General features: G+C 38.9%; 1 protein-coding gene and 1 long non-coding RNA gene across 9 annotated transcripts in view; one reads left to right on the plus strand and one right to left on the minus strand.

Annotated features, from left to right (window-relative positions):
* CNTRL (centriolin) overlaps nt 1-21,207 on the plus strand; it is a 101,991-nt gene that overhangs the window by 40,096 nt on the left and 40,688 nt on the right. For all 6 annotated transcript variants that reach the window (XM_016185013.2, XM_060200070.1, XM_060200072.1 and 3 more), the window contains 9 exons: nt 6,539-6,715; nt 8,983-9,117; nt 11,485-11,630; nt 13,048-13,255; nt 13,837-14,016; nt 16,866-17,045; nt 17,954-18,070; nt 18,350-18,500; nt 20,363-20,511. In XM_016185013.2, the coding sequence (XP_016040499.1) occupies nt 6,539-6,715; nt 8,983-9,117; nt 11,485-11,630; nt 13,048-13,255; nt 13,837-14,016; nt 16,866-17,045; nt 17,954-18,070; nt 18,350-18,500; nt 20,363-20,511 (1,443 nt within the window). The remainder of the gene's footprint in view (nt 1-6,538; nt 6,716-8,982; nt 9,118-11,484; nt 11,631-13,047; nt 13,256-13,836; nt 14,017-16,865; nt 17,046-17,953; nt 18,071-18,349; nt 18,501-20,362; nt 20,512-21,207) is intronic.
* LOC132540910 (uncharacterized) overlaps nt 1-21,207 on the minus strand; it is a 31,081-nt gene that overhangs the window by 6,048 nt on the left and 3,826 nt on the right. For 2 of the 3 annotated variants that reach the window (XR_009552088.1, XR_009552086.1), the window contains exons 2-4: nt 20,902-20,973; nt 17,938-18,118; nt 13,045-13,128 (exon numbers count right to left, since the gene is read on the minus strand). This is a non-coding gene — a long non-coding RNA (uncharacterized LOC132540910). Of the gene's footprint in view, nt 1-10,637; nt 11,238-13,044; nt 13,129-17,937; nt 18,119-20,901; nt 20,974-21,207 lie in introns of those variants that run through there. The other variant, XR_009552087.1, reaches the window with a different exon arrangement.

Genomic DNA, 21,207 nt, shown 5'->3' on the forward strand with positions numbered 1-21,207 from the left:
ACAAATGATGTTGAAAACAATGGGTTGAAACATGCAGAAGAATGAAACTGAATCACTGTATTTCGCCAAATACAAAAGTAAATTCCAAGTGGATCGAGGACTTGGATGTTAGACCAGAAACTGTCAGATACTTAGAGGAAAATATTGGCAGAACTCTTTTCCGCATAATTTTTAAAGGCATTTTCAATGAAACGAATCCAATTACAAAGAAGACTAAGGCAAGTATAAACCTATGGGACTACATCAAATTAAAAAGCTTCTTCACAGCAAAAGAAATCACTACCCAAACCAAAATACCCCTCACAGAATGGGAGAATATTTTTACATGTCATACATCAGATAAGAGTTTAATGACCAACATGTATAAACAGCTTGCCAAACTCAACAACAAGACAATAACCCCATCCAAAAAATGGGGGGAGGACTTGGACACAATATTCACCACAGAAGAGATCCAAAAGGCCGAGAAACACATGAAAAAATGCTCCAAGTCTCTGATTGTCAGAGAAATGCAAATCAAGACAACAATGAGATAACACTTCACTCATGTAAGAATGTCATACATTAGAAAAGGTAACAGCAGCAAATGCTGGAGAGGGTGTGGGGTCAAAGGAACCCTCCTACACTGCTGGTGGGAATGTCACGTGGTCCAACCTCTGTGGAGAACAGTCTGGAGAACTCTCAGAAGGCTAGAAATAGACCTCCCTTTGACCCTGCAATTCCTCTCCTGGGGATATATCCTAAGGAACCCAACACACCCATCCAAAAAGATATATGTTCTTGGCAGCACAATTTGTAATAGCCAAAACCTGGAAGCAACCCAGGTGTCCAACAACAGATGAGTGGCTGAGCAAGTTGTGGTATATATACACAATGGAATCCTACTCAGCTGTTAAAAATGGTGACTTCACTGTTTTCAGCCGATCTTGGATGGACCTTGAAAAATTCATGTTAAGTGAAATAAGTCAGAAACAGAAGGATGAATATGTGATGATCTCACTCTCAGGCAGAAGTTGAAAAACAAGATCAGAAAAGAAAACACAAGTAGAACCTGAAATGGAATTGGCATCTTGCACCCAAGTAAAAGACTCTGGGGTGGGTGGGTGGGGAGAATACAGGTCCATGAAGGATGATAGAGGACCTAGTGGGGGTTGTTTTGTTAAATGGGAAACTGGGGAATGTTATGCATGTACAAACTATTGTATTTACTGTTGAATTGAATGTAAAACATTAATTCCCCAATAAAGAAATAAAAAAAAAAAAACAGAACAAATTGTTAAATAATCAGGAACCTAAAGGCAAGAATATAGCAGATGAGATATAGGGTCTGTATTTTGGAAAAAGCTAGTAGGTCTGTTTTAGCTGTCACTATGCTACTAGTTTTTGCTTGAGCCTGACAGCTAATATACAGGTAGACCTTTATTATCTGGGGAGGTGGTGTCAGAGTTGGAAAAAGGACTAGGGAGCTAGACCAGGGAAGAGAATAGCTCCCAAATATGGGGAAAGTATATAAATATTGTTAACTGTAAACCCCATCAATACAAGGACATTTTTTTTTCTCTTTTTTTTTTTTTAATTTTTATTTATATAAAGGAAACATTGACAAAAACCGTAGGATAAGAGGGATACAACTCTACACAATTCCCACCACCAGAACTCCTTATCCCATCCCCTCCTCTGATAGCTTTCCTGTTCTTTAACCCTCTGAGAGTATGGACCCAGGGGTCACTATGGGATGCAGAAGGAGGAAGGTCTGGTTTCTGTAATTGCTTCCCCGCTGAACATGGCTGTTGGCAGGTTGATCCACACTCCCAGCCTGTGTCTCTCTTTCCCTAGTGGGTGGGGTCTGGGGACATTTCTAACATACACACAGAATAATTATCAGGAAATGTAATGTTTTGTCAGACTTAATGTTTGCGAATCTGACGAGTTAAATATTATATATATTTATTATAATAAGATTCTTGCATTTATAAAATTGTGGGGAGACTGCCAGCTTCTATGAAGCCAACATCACCCTGATACCAAAAGCAGACAGGGACACAACCAAAAAAGAAAACTACAGACCAATATCTCTGATGAACATAGATGCGAAAATATTGAACAAAATTCTAGCCAACCAGATACAGCAGTATATCAAAAAAATTGTTCATCATGACCAAGTGGGGTTTATCCCAGGCATGCAAGGTTGGTTTAATATACGTAAATCAATCAATGTGATCCACCACATCAACAAAAGCAAGACCAAAAACCACATGGTCATATCAATAGATGCAGAGAAAGCCTTTGACAAAATACAACATCCCTTTATGATCAAAACACTACAAAAAATAGGAATAGATGGAAAATTCCTGAAGATAGTGGAGTCTATATATAGCAAACCTACAGCCAACATCATACTCAATGGTGAAAAACTGGAAGCATTTCCCCTCAGATCAGGTACTAGACAGGGCTGCCCACTATCACCATTACTATTCAACATAGTGTTGGAAGTTCTTGCCATAGCAATCAGGCAGGAGCAAGGAATTAAAGGAATACAGATTGGAAGAGAAGAAGTCAAACTCTCCTTATTTGCAGATGACATGATAGTATACATGGAAAAACCTAAGGAATCTAGCAAGAAGCTTTTGGAAATCATCAGGCAATACAGTAATGTGTCAGGCTATAAAATTAACATTCAAAAGTCAGTGGCATTCCTCTATGCAAACACTAAGTTAGAAGAAATTGAAATCCAGAAATCAGTTCCTTTTTCTATAGCAACAAAAACAATAAAATATCTAGGAATAAACCTAACCAAAGAAGTGAAAGACTTGTATACTGAAAATTATGAGTCACTACTCAAAGAAATTGAAAAAGACACAAAGAAGTGGAAAGATATTCCATGCTCATGGGTTGGAAGAATTAACATCATCAAAATGAATATATTACCCAGAGCCATCTACAAATTTAATGCTATCCCCATCAAGATCCCAAGCACATTTTTTAGGAGAATAGAACAAATGCTACAAATGTTTATCTGGAACCAGAAAAGACCTAGAATTGCCAAAACAATCTTGAGAAAAAAGAACAGAACCGGAGGCATCACACTGCCAGATCTCAAACTATATTATAGGGCCATTGTCATCAAAACTGCTTGGTACTGGAACATGAACAGACACACTGACCAGTGGAATAGAATTGAGAGCCCAGAAATGAGGCCCCACACCTATGGAGATCTAATCTTTGACAAAGGGGCCCAGAATATTATATGGGGGAAGCAGAGTCTCTTCAACAAATGGTGTTGGAAACAATGGGTTGAAACATGCAGAAGAATGAAGCTGAATCATTGTATTTCACCAAATACAAAAGTAAATTCCAAGTGGATCAAGGACTTGGATGTTAGACCAGAAACTATCAGATACTTAGAGGAAAATATTGGAAGAACTTTTTTCCGCATAAATTTTAAAGACATTTTCAATGAAACGAATCCAATTACAAGGAAGACTAAGGCAAGTATAAACCTATGGGACTACATCAAATTAAAAAGCTTCTTCACAGCAAAAGAAACCACTACCCAAATCAAGAGACCCCTCACAGAATGGGAGAAGATCTTTACATGCCATACATCAGATAAGAGTTTAATAACCAACATATATAAAGAGCTTACCAGACTCAACAACAAGACAACAAATAACCCCATCCAAAAATGGGGGGAGGAATTGGACAGAATATTCACCACAGAAGAGATCCAAAAGGCCGAGAAACACATGAAAAAATGCTCCAAGTCTCTGATTGTCAGAGAAATGCAAATCAAGACAACAATGAGATATCACTTCACTCCTGTGAGAATGTCACACATCAGAAAAGGTAACAGCAGCAAATGCTGGAGAGGGTGTGGGGTCAAAGGAACCCTCCTGCACTGCTGGTGGGAATGTCAATTGGTCCAACCTCTGTGGAGAACAGTCTGGAGAACTCTCAGAAGGCTAGAAATGGACCTACCCTATGACCCTGCAATTCCCCTCCTGGGGATATATCCTAAGGAACCCAACACATCCATCCAAAAAGATCTGTGTACACATATGTTCTTGGCAGCACAATTTGTAATAGCCAAAACCTGGGAACAACCCAAGTGTCCAACAACAGATGAGTGGCTGAGCAAGTTGTAGTATATATACACAATGGAATACTACTCAGCTGTAAAAAATGGTGACTTCACCGTTTTCAGCCGATCTTGGATGGACCTTGAAAAAATCATGTTGAGTGAAATAAGTCAGAAACAGAAGGATGAATATGGGATGATCTCACTCTCAGGCCGAAGTTGAAAAACAAGATTAGAAAACACAAGTCAAACCTGAAATGGAATTGGAGTATTAAAAAAAAAAAAAAAAAAATTGTGGGGAGAATGTCAGTTAACATCTGTCTATCTCATTGGGTCATAAACATTTTGCTGTAATTGGTGAGGGGGGACTGGGTCATTTGAAAGATGCAGTCATGACACCTTCCTTACATTATGTTTCTCTTTAAAAAATAAGGGCATTTTCCTATATCATTATGATACCACTATTAGAAATCAGAAAATTAATGCCATGTAATAGCTGAGCCATATTCATACTTTTCCAGTTGTGCCGAAAATGTCTTTTATAGGTGTTTTTGGGTGTGTGTGTGTGTGTTTGTATGTGTTTAGATACTAGACTGGTTGTCTTACAAATTGCCCACATTCTGTTGTTATCTATTTTTTTTTCCATATGACTTGTTTAATTTGATCCCTTATGCTCTGTATATACAGCATATGTGTGCATTTATGGTGTCTATATAATACAGTATTTTGTCTTTAACTGCATTTCATCATCTTAACTGTAGAGATTAAAAACTTTTCATTTGCTTTGTTTGGCATTCAGTTTTCCTCTTTAGTGAATTCTGTATTCATACTACTTGCCATTTTTTATCAGATTATCTGCTTTTTCTGTCATTTGTATAAATTCCTTTTTTTTTTTTTTTTTTTTTGGTTTTGGCCTCTATAGTTATCGCTGGAGCACTGTGAACTCACTGCTCCTGGAGGCCATTTTTTCACTTTTATTGCGTAGGACAGAGAGAAATTGAAAGAGGAGGGGAATATAGAGAGGGACAGAGACAGAGACATGTACAGACCTGCTCTGCTGGTTGTGAAGCATCTGCCCTATAGGTGGGGAGCCAGGGGCTCAATTGCGCTTAAACTGGGTGCTCCACTGCCTGCCCCCCCCCAATTTTATATTGGATAGAGACTGAGAGAAATAGAGAGGAAAGGAGTGGTAGGGAGAGACAGATACCCACAGCCCTGCTTCACCCCTTATGAAGCTTTCCCCCTGAAGGTGGGGACCGGGGGCTTGAACCCAGGTTCTTGCCCACTGTGATGTGTACACTCAACCAGGTGTGCCACCACCTGACCCCCTAGAGTTAGGGTTTTAAATAAATAAATCAAATGATTCAAATACTAGGTGGTCTTTGATTATCTTTTTATTTATTTGTTGGATAAAGACAGCCAGAAATCTAGAGGGTAGGTGGAGATAGAGAGGGAGAGTGACAGATACCTGCAACACTGCTTCACCACTCGCAAAACTTTCTCCCTGCAATGGGGGCTCGAACCCTGGTCCTTGCGAATTGTAACATGTTCACTCAACCAGATGCACCCTAGGTGGTTTTTAACCACCACTGAGAAACTCTTCTTTAGAAATTCTTATCACAGGTTTCTTTTCTTTAGCCAGAATAGTTTGATCTGATTAGTCAAGATTCCAAATAAATAAATGAAAACTGTTACATTTAATCATTTTAAAAAGAAAAGAAAAAAAAAAAAACAGGCCTCACTAAATCTGCATTATATGCTAACTAGTATGTATATATTTACTTGTTAGCACTCATTTGCTTTTTTCTCTCTCTCTATTGCTTGGGCATAATACCTGTAAAACAACTTCACCACTTGCGAAGTGACACCCCCCCCTTCCAGAGGTGGGGAGCCGGGGGCTGGAACCTGGATCCTGTGCAGGTCTTTGCGCTTCCTACTATGTGCACTTAACCTAGTGCACTGCCACCAAGCCCCAGAAGTTTCCCTGTTCTTTATCCCTCTGGGAGTATGGTTTACTTAAATGGTCATTCTCTAGTTAGTAGATCATTGTAAAATAGGGATAATGCTTTCTCTTACATGGTTTCTGTGAAGTTACAATGAAATAATTAATTAAAAAAACACAGTTGTTCCAATATCTGGAAAAATCTACTTCAAATCTTATCCTTCTTTCTTTGTTTTTTCTTCTTATGTTTTTGGAAACATTCAAGGAACTACACAGCTGTTTTCTTTGGAAGATGTATTGATGGCTTACTGATATTTCTGATTATATCTAGTCAGAATTTTGTTTTCCATCCTTAATATCCATGACTTCTTTATACTGCTAATGAACAGTCTTGGTGTGAGGCCAGCAATGACTGGCCGGCATTTGGTTTGCAGTGCTCATGTTACCTATAATAACTTGCAGATGTTTCAGCAGCACAGTGAAAGTTTTGTGCTTAAACTTACACTGAATTATTCCAGGAGGTTGCAGAGCTAGAAAGTGCCCTCCAGGAGCAGTATGAGGCAAATGCATCTCTGCAGCAGGCCCAGGGAGATCTCAGTGCCTATGAGGCTGAACTAGAGGCTCAGCTTAAAATAAGGGATGCTGAAGCCAGCCAGCTCAAGGAAGATTTGGAAAAACTTCGAAGGCTCAGCCAGGTAAGCTAGCGTATGAATCCATATCAAAACCTAGTAGTCTGTGGCCTTAACATACTAGCCTTCTTTTGTTCATCTAAGATTAAACTCTTGAGTAAAATGTATATGAAGTGATGAAAACTTCATATTTTTAGAGTTACACATTCTGAATGCACCTACTACACTTCTTTGAACTTGGGGAATTACTTCATGATTCCAAATCTCTAAAAATGTTTTCTCAGCTGTAAATTGGGATATGGTAAGGATGAATGAAATAATGGATATAAAAAACGCTTAACAATTGGTAATCAATGAATTCTAGTTTTCTTTGCTCAAAACAACTTTCAAAGACACCTTTTAAGTCTGTATTACATTTTATTTCACTTTTTCATATTTTGGTTGAATAAAATACGAATTTAAAGTGAACTTACACATTAGAAAAACAGTTACTCATTCATTATTGACTAGTTATTAAGGTCAGGTATCATGGGTGTTTCAGGGAGTGGTACAGACATGGTCACTATCCTTGTGAAGGTAAAAGTTTAGTAGGTGAATCAGTTATAGGAGAAAGAAAAAGAAACAAATTTCTGTGGCAGAGGAGGAGTAACCAGGGGAAACTGCCATACAGAAATGATTGTTCAGTTAAGACTTGAAAGAAGAGTAGGATTTGGCCAGAGGAAACAGGGATGAAAGGGCAGAAGATATGAGTATTCTAGGTTTCTTTCCCTAGGAGAGAGAGCACAGGGCTTTGGAAGTGCTGAACATATGCCTAAAGTGTTTCAAGAGCAAGGAAAAAGTAGTGAAAGAAAAGACTAAAGAGGAAGGCTGAGGCTCATTATAGTGTATTCTTTGTGAGATTAGAAAATACAATTTTGGGAATCGGGCAGTAGCACAGCAGGTTAACCACATGTGTGAAGCTCAAGGACCGGCATAAGGATCCTGGTTCAAGCCCCTGGCTTCCCACCTGCAGTAGGATCACTTCACAGGCAGTGAAGCAGGTCTGCAGGTGTCTTTCTCTCCCCATTTCTGTCTTCCCCTCCTCTCTCCATTTCTCTCTGTCCTATCTAACAAGGATGACATGAATAACAACAACAGTAATAACTACAACAACAATAAAAAAACCAACAAGGGCAACAAAAAGGAAAATAAATAAATAAATATAAAAAATTTTTTAAAAAAGGAAAGAAAACACAATTTTATCTAGCTATTGCCAAAGAGCCCACCATGACCTTCCTCCTTGACCTACTAACAATCTGGGTGCAAGACTCTACTTTGATTTTCCTATAGCCTGTGAATAGTTAAAGCATTTTTCATGTGTCGGACAATGAAGTATTTAGGTTGTTCATCTCCACCACCAGACCTAGAGGAGCACAGTGAATACTTGCATTATATGTGCCTCTCTGTTTTCACAGTGTCTGGTACTTTCTAGTTAAAGTGAAATAAAATAAGGTAGTTTGAACCTTAGAAATACATGTAAGACAGCATTCATATGATTAGAAAAGGAAGTAGAAGTTTTTTTTTCCTCCAGAGCAATAATTATGTTGATTTTTTAATTCCTTATCTGTTAGCAAATGACCACTTGGCATTGACCAGATTGTACCAAATCTTACAGTAGTATAGTTGTAAGAGTACAGACAATAGAGGTTGGAGGAAACAATTAAAATGATAGTTGTATATTGTGTAAATAATAGCAATTTTTTTCCACCAGGGTTATCACTAGGGCTTAGTGATTGCATGACAACTCCACCACTCCTGGGGGCCCTTTCTTTCCTTCTGCTTCTCCTTCCCCTTTTCCCTTTCCTTTCCTTTACTCTGCCTCTCTTTTCTCATCCTTTTTCATTCTTCTTTGATATAGGCAGAAAGAAATAGAAGGGAAGGTGGGGAAACAGAATGTGAGAGATAGAGGCACTCACTTGAAGCCAGGTCTTTGCATATAGTAATATGAGTGCTCTACCAGGTGTGCCACCACCTGCCGCTGCCCCAAAGTGTTTAAGCCAGCCCTAACTAGCTCAGAATGTGTTGTCTTTTTTTTTTTCCTTATAAGTCTTGAAAAAAAATATTAAAATGGCCTAGTCTTTTCACTGGGTACTAAAAAGGAAACTTTCTTGGCATCAGAACTCCCAGGACTGGCCTTCAAACCAGAAGAGAGATGGGTCATAGTGAATCTTCTTTTGTCTGACCTGTAAACCACATTTAGCAAGAAAATGTATGCATATATAAATTTTATGTCCTTTTAGATCATAAATTATTGCTACTTATGTTTTTATTATTATTGTTTTCCACAATAATAGTTAGAACAGTCAGCCCTTCAAGCAGAACTTGTGAAGGAAAAGCAAGCCCTCCAGAATGCCCTTGGAGAAGCCCGGCTCTCAGAAGAAAAAGAGCAAGAAAATAGTGAGCTCCGTACACAACTTAAGCAACTGCAGGTAAGATCTGTTGGGTTGGAATATATTCTTGCTTAGATGTTGATATCTCTAGTAAAATTTAATAATCTGCTCTAACACTTGGTAAGCATCTTGAATTAGAAAAGAAGGAATTCTGGATGGGGTAGTCCCATAGCCTCTGTTCACTTTGAGCCCGTCTTTTTTACAATTAATATTATGCATATCCTTTCTGTTGTTATGATGCAAAGAGATGGAGGCGGGATCCATAGTAAGTAGTCACTACTATGTAAAATTATGAGTGATGGGAGTTGGGCGGTAGCACAGCAGGTTAAGCGCAAGGACTGGCGTAAGGATCCTGGTTCAATCCCCCGGCTCCCCACCCGCAGGGGAGTCACTTCACAGGCAATGAAGCAGGTCTTCAGGTGTCTATCTTTCTCTTCCCCTCTCTGTCTTCCCCAACTCTCTCCATTTCTCTCTGTCCTAGCCAACAACAATGTCATCAATAACTACAACAATAAAACAACAAGGGCAACAAAAGGGAATGAATGAATAAATAAATAAATATGAGTAAAAAAAATACCCTGTGTTCTTCCTAGTAATAAATTTGTCACCATATTGAGCTTAAATAATCAAATAGGTGCTCCCCCCTGAACTATCTTTGTAATTACCTAGGAATTTAATGAGAGTAGGTTGCAGTAGAATTGTTGTTATTATTATTACTATTATTGATTTACAAAATTATAAGACAAGAGGGTATAATTCCATGTTGTTCCCACCACCAGAGTTCTGTATTCTCATTCCCTTCCAGTGGAAACTGCAATATCAAGGTCACAGATATGGGTTAACTTTATATATATATATATATATATATATATATATATATACATATATATATGTATATTATGAAGATGCCCATTTTTTTTCTGTGGCCCTGCCTTCACTTCCTTTCTTTTTTAATTTTTAAAAAATTTTTTATTCTTTATTTTATTTATTGGATAGAGACAGCCAGAAATCTAGATGGAAGGGGGTGATAGAGAGGGAGAGACAGAAAGACGCCTGCAACATTGCTTCACCACTTACAAAGCTTTCCTCCTACAGGTGGGGACTGGGAGCTCAATGCGCATTGTCACATGTATGCTCAACCAGGTGCACCACCACCTGGTCCCTTCACTTCTTTTCTAAGTGACACCTACACCTATTACCTACACCTACACCTATTACCTACACCTACACCTACACCTACACCTATTACCTACACCTACACCTACACCTATTACCTACACCTACACCTACACCTATTACCTACACCTACACCTACACCTACACCTACACCTATTACCTACACCTACTTCCAGGTGTCCTTCCTTTTCTCTCTCAGATAAGTGAATTAGGGCCTGACTTCCTGTGGTGTTTTCCAGATTTGCTTTATCCTTTAGAGTGATAGCATAAAAACAAAGATTGCTGGTGACACACATTTCAGGTCCTGGTGGAATTGGGAGAAGTGGGAAATAGGGAGAAAGAAAGACACCTGCAGCAGTGCTCCACTGCTGGTGAAGTTTCCCCCCCTGCAGAGCGGAGTTAGGGGCTTGAACCTCAGTCCTTGTACATGGTAATATGTGTGTTCAACCAGGTGTAACACCACCTGGCTCCCCTTTGTTTTTTATATATATATATTTTTTTTTTGCTTTGTTATATTTTTTAATAAATAGATCTTCACAAAATAATTCTGAACTTATTATTTCTTTTTCTTTTTTAAGATTTTATTTATTTATTCATGAGAAATATAGGAGAGAGAGAAAGAACCAGACATCACTCTGGTACATGTGCTGCCAGGGATCGAACTCAGGACTTCGTGCTTGAGAGTCCAATGCTTTAGTCACTGCACCACCTCCCGGACCACTGAACTTACCATTTCTATATATGTTTACATAGTCCTAGCAGTGTTATCAATGGATGTTCTATTGCTTCCCATGCTTTAGATGTTCTGGTTGTGTCCCCATTGTATTGATTAAGATGTTACTGTGTCACATATGGAGAATTATTAAGATTCCAGTTAGTTTGTGTCCATATGTATTTTTGTTTACATCACACCAGGAGACATATACTGCCTAGTTGTGTCTTTTGTGACTTCAGATTGATCAGTAGATTGAGCTGTTATCAACCTGAATGAAAAAGATTTTTAGAAATTGGTTAAGGGGATTAGATAAAACCATCATTTGCCTAGTAATGTGGATATATGATTTTAATGTTATTTTGGCTATTTTTACAGGTTTATTAAGGATAGAAACCAGAGCATCACTCTGGCACAGGTGATGATAGGGGTCAAACTTAAGGCTTCTTGCTCATAAGTCTCAAGCTTTATCCACACTGTTTTGGTTAACTTTTACTTCCCCTTATCCCTTTTAATAGGATGACAATACTCTGTTAAAACAACAGCTTAAAGACTTCCAAAACCACCGTTACAATGTGGTTGATGGCTTGATTCGTCCAGAAGAAGTGGCAGCTCGTGTGGATGAACTAAGGAGAAAGCTGAAGTCAGGAGCTAGAGAAATGAGGTAAGAAAAAATAGAGACCTCCAAGTACAAAGTGAACTGAGTTGTGAATGTGTGTGGGTCAATGATAAACTCCAGTAACTGTTAATAGTCAATTTATTTCATAAAAGTTCCTCTTGGGAGTCGGGCGGTAGTGTAGCGGGGTAAGCACACGTGGCACAAAGCGCAAGGACCCGTGTAAGGATCCCGGTTCGAGCCCCTGGCTCCCCACTTGCAGGGGGTCACTTCACAGGCGGTGAAGCAGGTCTGCAGGTGTCTGTCTTTCACTCCCCCTCTCTGTCTTCCCCTCCTCTCTCCATTTCTCTCTGTCCTAGCCAACAGCAATGACATCAATAACAACAACAATAAAAAAAACAAGGGCAACAAAAGAGAATAAATAAATAAAATATTTTTTTAAAAAGCTCCTCTTACAGGAGTCGTGTGGTAGCACAGTGGGTTAAGTGCACATGATGCAAAGCGCAAGGACCAGCATAAAGATCCCGGTTCGAGCCCCTGGCTTCCCACCTGCAGGGGGGTCGCTTCACAAGCAGTGAAACAGGTCTGCAGGTGTCTGTCTTTCTCTTCCCCCTCTCTGTCTTCCCCTCCTTTCTCGATTTCTCTCTGTCGTATCCAACAACAATGACATCAATAACAACAGCAATAATAATTATAACAATAAAACGACAAGGGCAACAAAAGGGAATAAATAAATAAATATGAAAAAAAGTTTCTCTTCTATATTCTCATCATGGAGATAAAAGATTGCTTGTTTGTCACTAATTTTTTTTTGCATTTTATATCTCTTACAGTTTTTGGTACCACTTAATTTTTTAAAATACAAAGTGTGTTTTTTTAGATTTTTTTATTATCTTTAGTTATTATTGGATAGAGACAGTCAGAAATCAAGATGGAAGGGGAAGATAGAGAGGGAGAGAGACAGAGAGACACCTGCAGCCCTGCTTCACCACTCATGAAGCTTCCCCCTATAGGTGGGTACTGGAGACTTGAACCTAGGTCCTTGTGCACTGTAACACATGTTCTCAACCAGGTATGCCACCACCCGGTCCCTAAAATAGAAAGGTTTTAAGAATAGCTGTTTCTTGAAAATTCATTGAATATGATCAGGAAGAAGCATTACATTATGCATGTTAATGGAAATCAAGTATGAAAAGAAAACTGAGGCTACTTTCAATACATGAACAGGACATTGATTCTTTGAGCAAGCATTGTTAGTCTAATAGGAGCCTGTGTTTTCTGGGTAACAATAGTCATAAAATGATGATTTACACTTAGGAGATGCTCACTAAGTTGCTATGGATTGAGACCATTTCCACCCCACAAAACTCTTTATTTTTGTTCTAGTGTTAGCTACATATTTATACCCAGCATTCAGCACCAAAAGTAAAATGACAGATTTTATCATTTTTTTCCCTCTTACCAGAATTCATAGTCCTTCTGATGTCTTGGGGAGAAGTCTTGCTGATCTGCAGAAACAACTCGGTGAAATCCTTGCACGTTCCCACTGGGAAAGAGAAGAAGCACAAGTTAGAGAGCGAAAGCTCCAAGAAGAAATGACTCTGCAGCAAGAAAAGCTGGCAAATGGACAAGAAGAATTCAGGCAGGCCTGTGAGAGAGCCCTTGAAGCAAGAGTAAGAAAAGGGCAAGAGGCAAATAGAGGGAAGTGTTTGACAGATATTCACATTTTTCAGCAAATTACAATGCTTCCTTTCTTGTGTAAATATCGTACAATTGCTATTTTCACTTTTAGCAAACTGGGTATAGTGAAAATTCAACTCTTTATAAGGTTACTAGTCTTATAGTTAGGGCTTTTTGCCAACACTGTATTTTCCCAATTCAGGACATAAGTTGAAAGATGCTTCTTAAATTGGAGGTCAGTCATACCATATTGCTAGAGTGTAATAGTATAGTTTCAGAATGTGATTTGAGGAGCGATCTTAAAGGTACTAATGATGAGGGAAACATTAAAATGAATCCTGGGTAATACTGATGACAAAACTATATCCTGTAACTTCTCAGTACAAAATTATTTATGCTTTAGTAAAATGACCTAAGATGTTCTAAAAAGATTGCACTTTGGGCTGGGGATATAGGTCAGTGTGATACAGCCCTTGTTTTGCATGTATGATACAGTGGGTTTAATCCCTGCTACCAATATGCATATGTATTTGCTTTGCTTAAAAGTCATCTTTGAAACTTAATTTCTTCACAGATTAATTTTGATAAGAGGCAACATGCTGCAAGAATTCAACAGTTGGAGAATGAAATTCACTACTTGCAAGAGAATCTAAAAAGTATGGAGGAAATCCAAGGTTTTACAGATCTCCAGCTTCAGGAAGCTGATGAGGAGAAGGAGAGGATTCTAGCCCAACTTCAAGAGTTAGAGAAAAAGGTACAACTATTAGGAAAATAGAACACTTGAATCTTGGTAGTTGGAAATGAGATTTGGGGATTTAAGAAGTGATTTCAGAGTTGATTAGTACTTAAATACTACTGGAATGTTAGCATGTTAGCTTCCTTACCCAGTTGAATATCTCTGTGGGAAGTTAGTTTAAACTCCTCATCTTCTTTCTCACATCCTGACTTCTCTTTGAGCTTCTTCCTTTCACCTTAACTATCTACTGCCATTGCTTCATCCTTGACCTTAACCAGTTCAGAAATCAAAAGCAGAAGCATCCTACTCTGACCATAACCTCTTACCCTGCAAGTGCTCCCACAATGTTAATTTTTGAGCCTGATTGAGAATTCTAGTAGACTAGCTATAGCTTTTCTGTTTAGCCCTCCTTCCTATCTTTCTCCTTTGTTCAACTTAAATTCCATGAGCTACCACTTGTCCCTCACCCTTTTCTCCTTACTTCCCTGACAACACTTTGTCTATATCTTTTTGGGTGGGTCTATATCCTCACTAAGTATTCCTGTGAAGGGGGGAAAAAAGTCACTCATCCAGCACAGTGGTATTATAAATTCTTGGCTACCAGACTGAAAAGAGCAGTGTTGCCCTTTTCTCTGGTGAGCTCATTCTCCCTTGCTGTACTGTTTCATACCTTCTTACTTCTCATACCTATCTAATTCTCACTTCCCCAGGTGAATGATTTGCTTTGTGCTTCACTGAGAACTAACGAGTCCCTGGATTCTAATGAGTCTATCTTTAAAAGCTATTTGGAGGGAGGCAGTAGTGCAGCGGGGTTGAGCGCAGGTGGTGCAAAGCTCAAGGACCGGCATAAGGATCCCGGTTCAAGCCCCTGGCTCCCCTACAGGGTGACATCTTCATTGTTGGGTAGGACAGAGAGAATTGGAGAGAGGACGGGAAGACAGGGGAAGAGAAAGACCTGTAGACCTGCTTCACCACTTGTGAAGCCACTCCCTGCAGGTGTCTTTCTCCTCTCTGTCTTCCCCTCCTCTCTCCATTTCTCTCTGTCCTATCCAACAATGACATCAGTAACAACAATAACTACAACAATAAAACAACAAGGGCAACAAAAGGGAATAGATAAATCAAGTAAAATCTATTTGGGATATACACTTTTTATTTTTCAGTGCCCTCACTGTCATCTAGCCTTCACCTCTCTTCTAGACAAGTAGTATCACCATCTCTGACAATTTTCCCATTTCTACTCATCCTGCTCCACAGATCAGCCAACATGGTCTTTCTGTGTATTGTATGCTATGCTATGCTATGCTATGCTATGCTATGCTATGCTATGCTATGCTATGCTATGCTATGCTATGCTATGCTATGCTATGCTATGCTATGCTGTGCTATGCTATGTTATGCTGTTATTGCCATCAGGGTTATTGCTAGGGCTCATCCTTTTTTTTTCTTTTTTTATTCATTTCCTTTATATTGTATTGGATAGGACAGAGAGAAATTGAGAAGTTAGAGGGAGATTGAGAGGGAGAGAGAAAGGTAGATACCTGTAGACCTGCTTCACCTCTCATGAAGCATTCCTCCCCTGCAGGTGGGGAGTGGGGCTTCAAACCCAGGTCCTTCTGCACCAACATGATCTTTCAGAGTCATAAATTGGCTCCTGTCTGTCCACTACCTTTCTAGTAGCTCCCTTTGTTTTGGGGAAATAAAAACCAAAATCTTAAGTATATGAGTACCTGTATGATTTGTCTTTGTTTAATTCTTTGTTTTTTTGGTGTTTTTTTTTTTTTTGGTTTTTTTTTTTAGAGTATTTTTTAAAATATTTTTTCTTTTTTAAATTTTATTTATTCCCTTTTGTTGCCCTTGTTGTTTTGTTGTTGTAGTTATTATTGTTGTTATTGATGTCATCGTGTTGAATAGGACAAAGAGTAATGGAGAGAGGAGGGGAAGACAGAGAAGGCAAGAGAAAGACAACTGCAGACCTGCTTCACCGCTTGTGAAGCGATTCCCCTGCAGGTGGGAAGCTGGGGGCTTGAACTGGGATCCTTACACTGGTCCTTGCGCTTTGCGCCACGTGCACTTAACCCTCTGTGCTACTGCCCGACTCCCCAAGAAGACTTAATTCTAAGTTTTATCAGACAGTTTTTACATATTTATTTTCTTTAAAAATTTTTATATTTATTTATTTATTTATTTATTGCTTCCAGTGTTATCACTGGGGCTCAGTGCCTGCACTATGAATCCACTGCGCTTGGAAGCCATTTTTTCCATTTTTGTTGCCCTTGTTGTTGTTGTTGGATAGGACAGAGAGAAATCAAGAGAGTAGGGTAAGAGAGGGGGAGAGAAAGATACACACCTGAAGACCTGCTTCACCACCTGTGAAGCGACCCCCCTACAGGTGGGGAGCTGGGGGCTTGAACCAGGATTCTACTGTGGATCCTGTGCTTCGTGCCATGTGTGCTTAACTCACTGTGGTAGTGCCCGGCAGTGAGTTTTTTTTTGTTTTTTTTTATTGCCACCAGGTTTATTGCTGGGGCTTGGTGCCTTTTTTTTTTTTTTTTTTTTTTTTTTTTACAGAACAGAGAGAAATTAAGAAGAGAGAGAGAGGAAGCTAGACACCTGCAGATCTGCTTCACCACTCATTAAGTTTCCTCCCTGCAGGTGGGGAGCGGGAACTCAAACTCAGATCTTTGCAGATGGTGATATGTATACTTAAGCCAGAGTACCACTGCCCAGACCCCTATATATTTACTTACTCAATGAATATTTTTTATTCTAAGTATAAGACAAGTAGTAGTAAACAGAATTTCTACCTTCATGGAGCTGACATATTAATTCTTTGCTACTATGTAATTCGTCTCTCTCTATTTTAGAAGAAATATGAAGATGCCAAATCTCAGGAACAGTTTCTTGGCTTAGATAAGGAATTAAAGAACTTAAAGAAAGCAGTAGCTGCTTCTGATAAGCTAGCCACAGCTGAGCTCACCATTGCCAAAGACCAACTTAAATCCCTTCATGGAACTGTTAAGAAAATTAACCAGGAGCGAGCAGAGGTGGGTTCACATGTTAGAATAAGTTTCCAATACTTGTTCTGCTGCTATTGTGTGAAAAAAAAACAGTATGGGATGATCCCACTCATAAACAGAAACTGAGAAAGAAAAAACAGACAGGGAAAGACAAAATAGAATCTAAGTTTGGAGTATTTCACCAAAGTAAGGGTAAGCGGAGAGGGTAGATTTTTAGCTTCACTATGGGGGGTGGTAGGAATGGTGTTAATATACATGGTTAAAAAAAAAAAAAAAAAACCTACCAGTCTGTATTACTGGTCTCTTATTATAAACCTTGGCTGTTTTATGAATTGTTATAAAATTGTCCGTTTCTCTTCAAACCTGAAGATTGTATTTCCCTCATGCCGGCCCCACCATAGATCCACTACTCTGTTGAGTCCTGAGTGGAGCCCTCAGATGAAACAAACTATGCCTACAAAGGATAGGAGTCTGGGGTGGCCAGGCAGTGGCACACAGGTTAAGCACACATAGTACGAACTCTACTACAACAAGTCTGTTAGGATCTTTATACGGTGCCAGTGCTAATGAAAATACGATAGCTCATAGGAGAGAAGCTCTAATGGTGAGAAACCAGAGAGACACAGTCATGGAAGGCTGTAGAGCAACAGAAAAAAAAATACATATCCCTTGCTTTTTCTGATGCAGCACCCTGCTCATTTGGCTCCCATAGGGAGGTGGAGCAGGCTACTAAGTGACAGGAACAGCACCAAGCATGGTAGGACTTGGGACCATGTATGCATGCATTTGTCAGAAAAGCAATCTGATAAAAACAGAGAAAGTTGTCAGAAAAGCAATCTGATAAAAACAGAGAAATCAGTGTGCTGGAAGGAAAAAGCGAAGAGGAACCATGTGTTAATAATAACAGTGCCATTCTTACACCTCTGTCCCAGTAGGAGTTGCTGGAAGCGGAGAAGTTCAGTCGGAAGGCTGCACAAGCAGCCAAAGATCTCGCCCGAGCAGAAGCAGAGATCGAGCTCCTGCAGAATCTTCTTAGGGACAGAGAAGAGCAGGTCAGTGCGGATACCTTGAGACCTTTAGATCTGGGTCTTTACCAGTTCCTAAAAGAATGAATTTTGGTAGGTGACATCTCAGTGAACTTTAAAGTATGACCAGTAAGACAAATCAGTACTTTATCCTCAGCTATGTGCCATGCACCATGCATTTTAAATATATGGAGCGATGTGGCTTCCTCAGAAGTGAAATGACAATTAAAATTATAGAATTGCAGTTTTAAGTGCAACTGGAAAAGAATATTTATTGCCAACTTTGTATATATGGTTTTCCAATAGTTGCAACTTGAGATGGAAAAAGTAGGCTCTGCAGGAGTACACGGAGAAGCACATCCACAGGTGCTAGAAATTCAAAAGCTGAATGAGACAATGGAGAAACAAAGAACAGAGATTAAGAGGCTGCGGAATTTACTAGATCTCACTGAGGCCGGTAAAGTATTAGATTTTTGACTTTGGTAATAGTTCTTTGATTGTTCTAAATTCAAATAATCTTGTTTGTTTTTCAGCTCTAGTATATTTATTTCAGCTGTTACAGTGCATTGATTACAATGCTTAATTACAGATCCTTGATAATTAGCTTGACAAAGACAAGCCATTCCTTACACCAAATAAAACTTTTTCATTTATTTTGTCTTTATTATGTAATGATAATAATAACTAGTATTAGTATTATTACTACAGCCAGGACTAGGGCAGTCGTGGGGTTTAGTACTTGCACTATGACTCTACTACCACTCCTGATGGCCCTTTATTTTGTTTCTGTTTGGGGCGTAGACAAAGAAACCTTCCCCTAACCATTCCCCTCAGTTGGAGGTTGATAATTGAACCCAGTCCTTGTATGTGGTAATTTGTGTGCTCTACTGGTTAGTTTTAAAGATTTACTTATTTAAATTTTTATTTATTTATATGAGAGAGTGATTGAGACTGAACTGGTGCATCACTCCAGCATACGGGGTGCCAGGGATTGAACTTGGGACCTCATGTTTGAGAGCTCAACACTTTATCCATTGTATCACCTAGACACTAGTTTATTTTTTTAATTAAATTTTTATTATTAGTAACATACCAGTGTTTTACAAAATTAACGATTTCAGGGGTTTGGTTTGCCACCCATGCATTGTATGCATATTACCACACCCCCAGTCAGTTGGCCCCCACTATAAGCACTGAGGCTTTTACAAAGTGTGAAACAATTGGTTAACACTTTTTTTCCTGAATGTTCACTTTCAAAGCAAATAATTTGAAGCATTTTATGTAACTATAGTATTAAGCAACTTGGATACAAAGAGACAGGAGGTTTCTTTTCACATTTTCAAAATAAATTGTTTTTCAGGTTGTTATAGTTTCATTCTCAGACTCACTATACAATTTAATAACAGTTTACTTTAAAATAATAAAACAAGAGACGAGCATGTCTACTCTTTCTGTTAACAAAAGCTCTTTAATGTTGCCTGCAGGGCACAGGACTTGCACATATGAAGCCCCAAGTTGAAATCCTGATGCTAAATATGCCAGGATGATGCTCTGATTTTCTCTCACACTAATTAATTAATTAATTGATTAATTAAAACAAAATCTACAGGTGAGGTGGAAGTTATTTTTAAGGAACTGATAATATTCACTGGCTCTCATGGAGTCATTTTTGTATCTTGAGAGGAAATAGATTATCTTTATAATTATTTCATTTTTCTTATATTTGATACAACAGAGAAATTGAGAGGGCCAGGGGAGACTGAGAGGGAGAAAGAGAGAGACCTATAACACTGGCTCGTCACTCAAGAAGCTTCCCCCTGAAGATAGGGAACAGGGGCTTGAACCCAGATCCCCAGTCAAGTGTGCCACCATCTAAAGTAGATAGTAGATGATTTCTTTCTGTCTTCCTTCCTCCCTCCCTCCCTTCCTTCCTCCCTTCCTTCCTTCCTTCCTTCCTTCCTTCTCTCTCTCTCTTTTGCCACCAGAGTTATTACTGGGGCTCGGTGCCAGCACTACAAATTCATCACTCCTGGCAGCTATTTATTTCCCTTTTTCCATTTTTTTTTTTTTTACTTATTTCTAGTTCTTTTTGTTATATAGGATAGAGAGAAATTGAAAGGATAAGGAAATAGAGTGAGAGAGAGAAAGAAATTTTTCTCTCTCTACAGACCTGCTTCACCACTCACGGAGTGAGCCCCCTGCAGGTAGGGAGCAGTGATTCAAACCAAGATTCTTGTGCTTTGCACTTGGTGATATGTGTGCTTAATCAGGCATGCCACTGCCCAGCCCCCAACTTCATAGAATGATTTCCCTTTACAGATAATAAAGGAAGCTTTGAAAATGTTTTGGAAGAAATTGCTGAACTCCGACGTGAAGTTTCTTGTCAGAATGATTATATCAGCAGCATAGCCGATCCTTTCAAAAGACGAGGCTATTGGTATTTTATGCCACCACCATCATCATCAAAAGTAGGAAATCTATGATTCTGGGAGTGTGTCTTGAATTTTCTTGGGGGAAAAAAGTATTAAATAGTATTAAAAGTATTAAATAGTAAAAAAGTATTAAATACTATTAAAATAGTATTCTGTTTCCTGAATTTGTGAACAGGCATCAAAAACATTTCTGTTAAGCCACTGTTGAGGGTCTCAAATGTTAATATTTAAGATGGAATTAGAGTCTTCCCAGGGAAGATGGAAATTGTCCACTTAGATGTTACATTGTGGGCTCCCTGAATAATGTCAGGAGTAAAGTGATTGGAGCCCTGAGAGCATATTAAAAGTGGGTGTAGAATTTTGCAGTAGCTCATACAAAAATTAAGGCTGAATTTCATTTCATTTTTACAAATATTTAGTACTTACCAAAGTGTAGGTCAAGTGGTAGGGTGCCATGATGATGAATGATAGGATTTCTATTCTCAAATCCTTGCTGAACTGGTGGTGAAGACAGACACATTGATATAGTTACAAAACTGAGGCACACCTGTGACAGCAGACTTGTTCTTTCTGCTCTGATTGCAGACAAGTGAAAATAATTCTTAGGGAAGTTCAGGGAGGAGGGCTTCATAGGCCATGTTGTGAAGTCAGCAGCTAGAAGAGAGGAAACAGCTTGTGTATAAAGTAGATTTGTTTTAGCCATGACGTGCACCCTTGTGTGGCAGAAGACTT

Source organism: Erinaceus europaeus, chromosome 10 (genome assembly GCF_950295315.1).
Source record: "Erinaceus europaeus chromosome 10, mEriEur2.1, whole genome shotgun sequence".
In the NCBI taxonomy this organism is placed as follows: Eukaryota; Metazoa; Chordata; class Mammalia; order Eulipotyphla; family Erinaceidae; genus Erinaceus; species Erinaceus europaeus.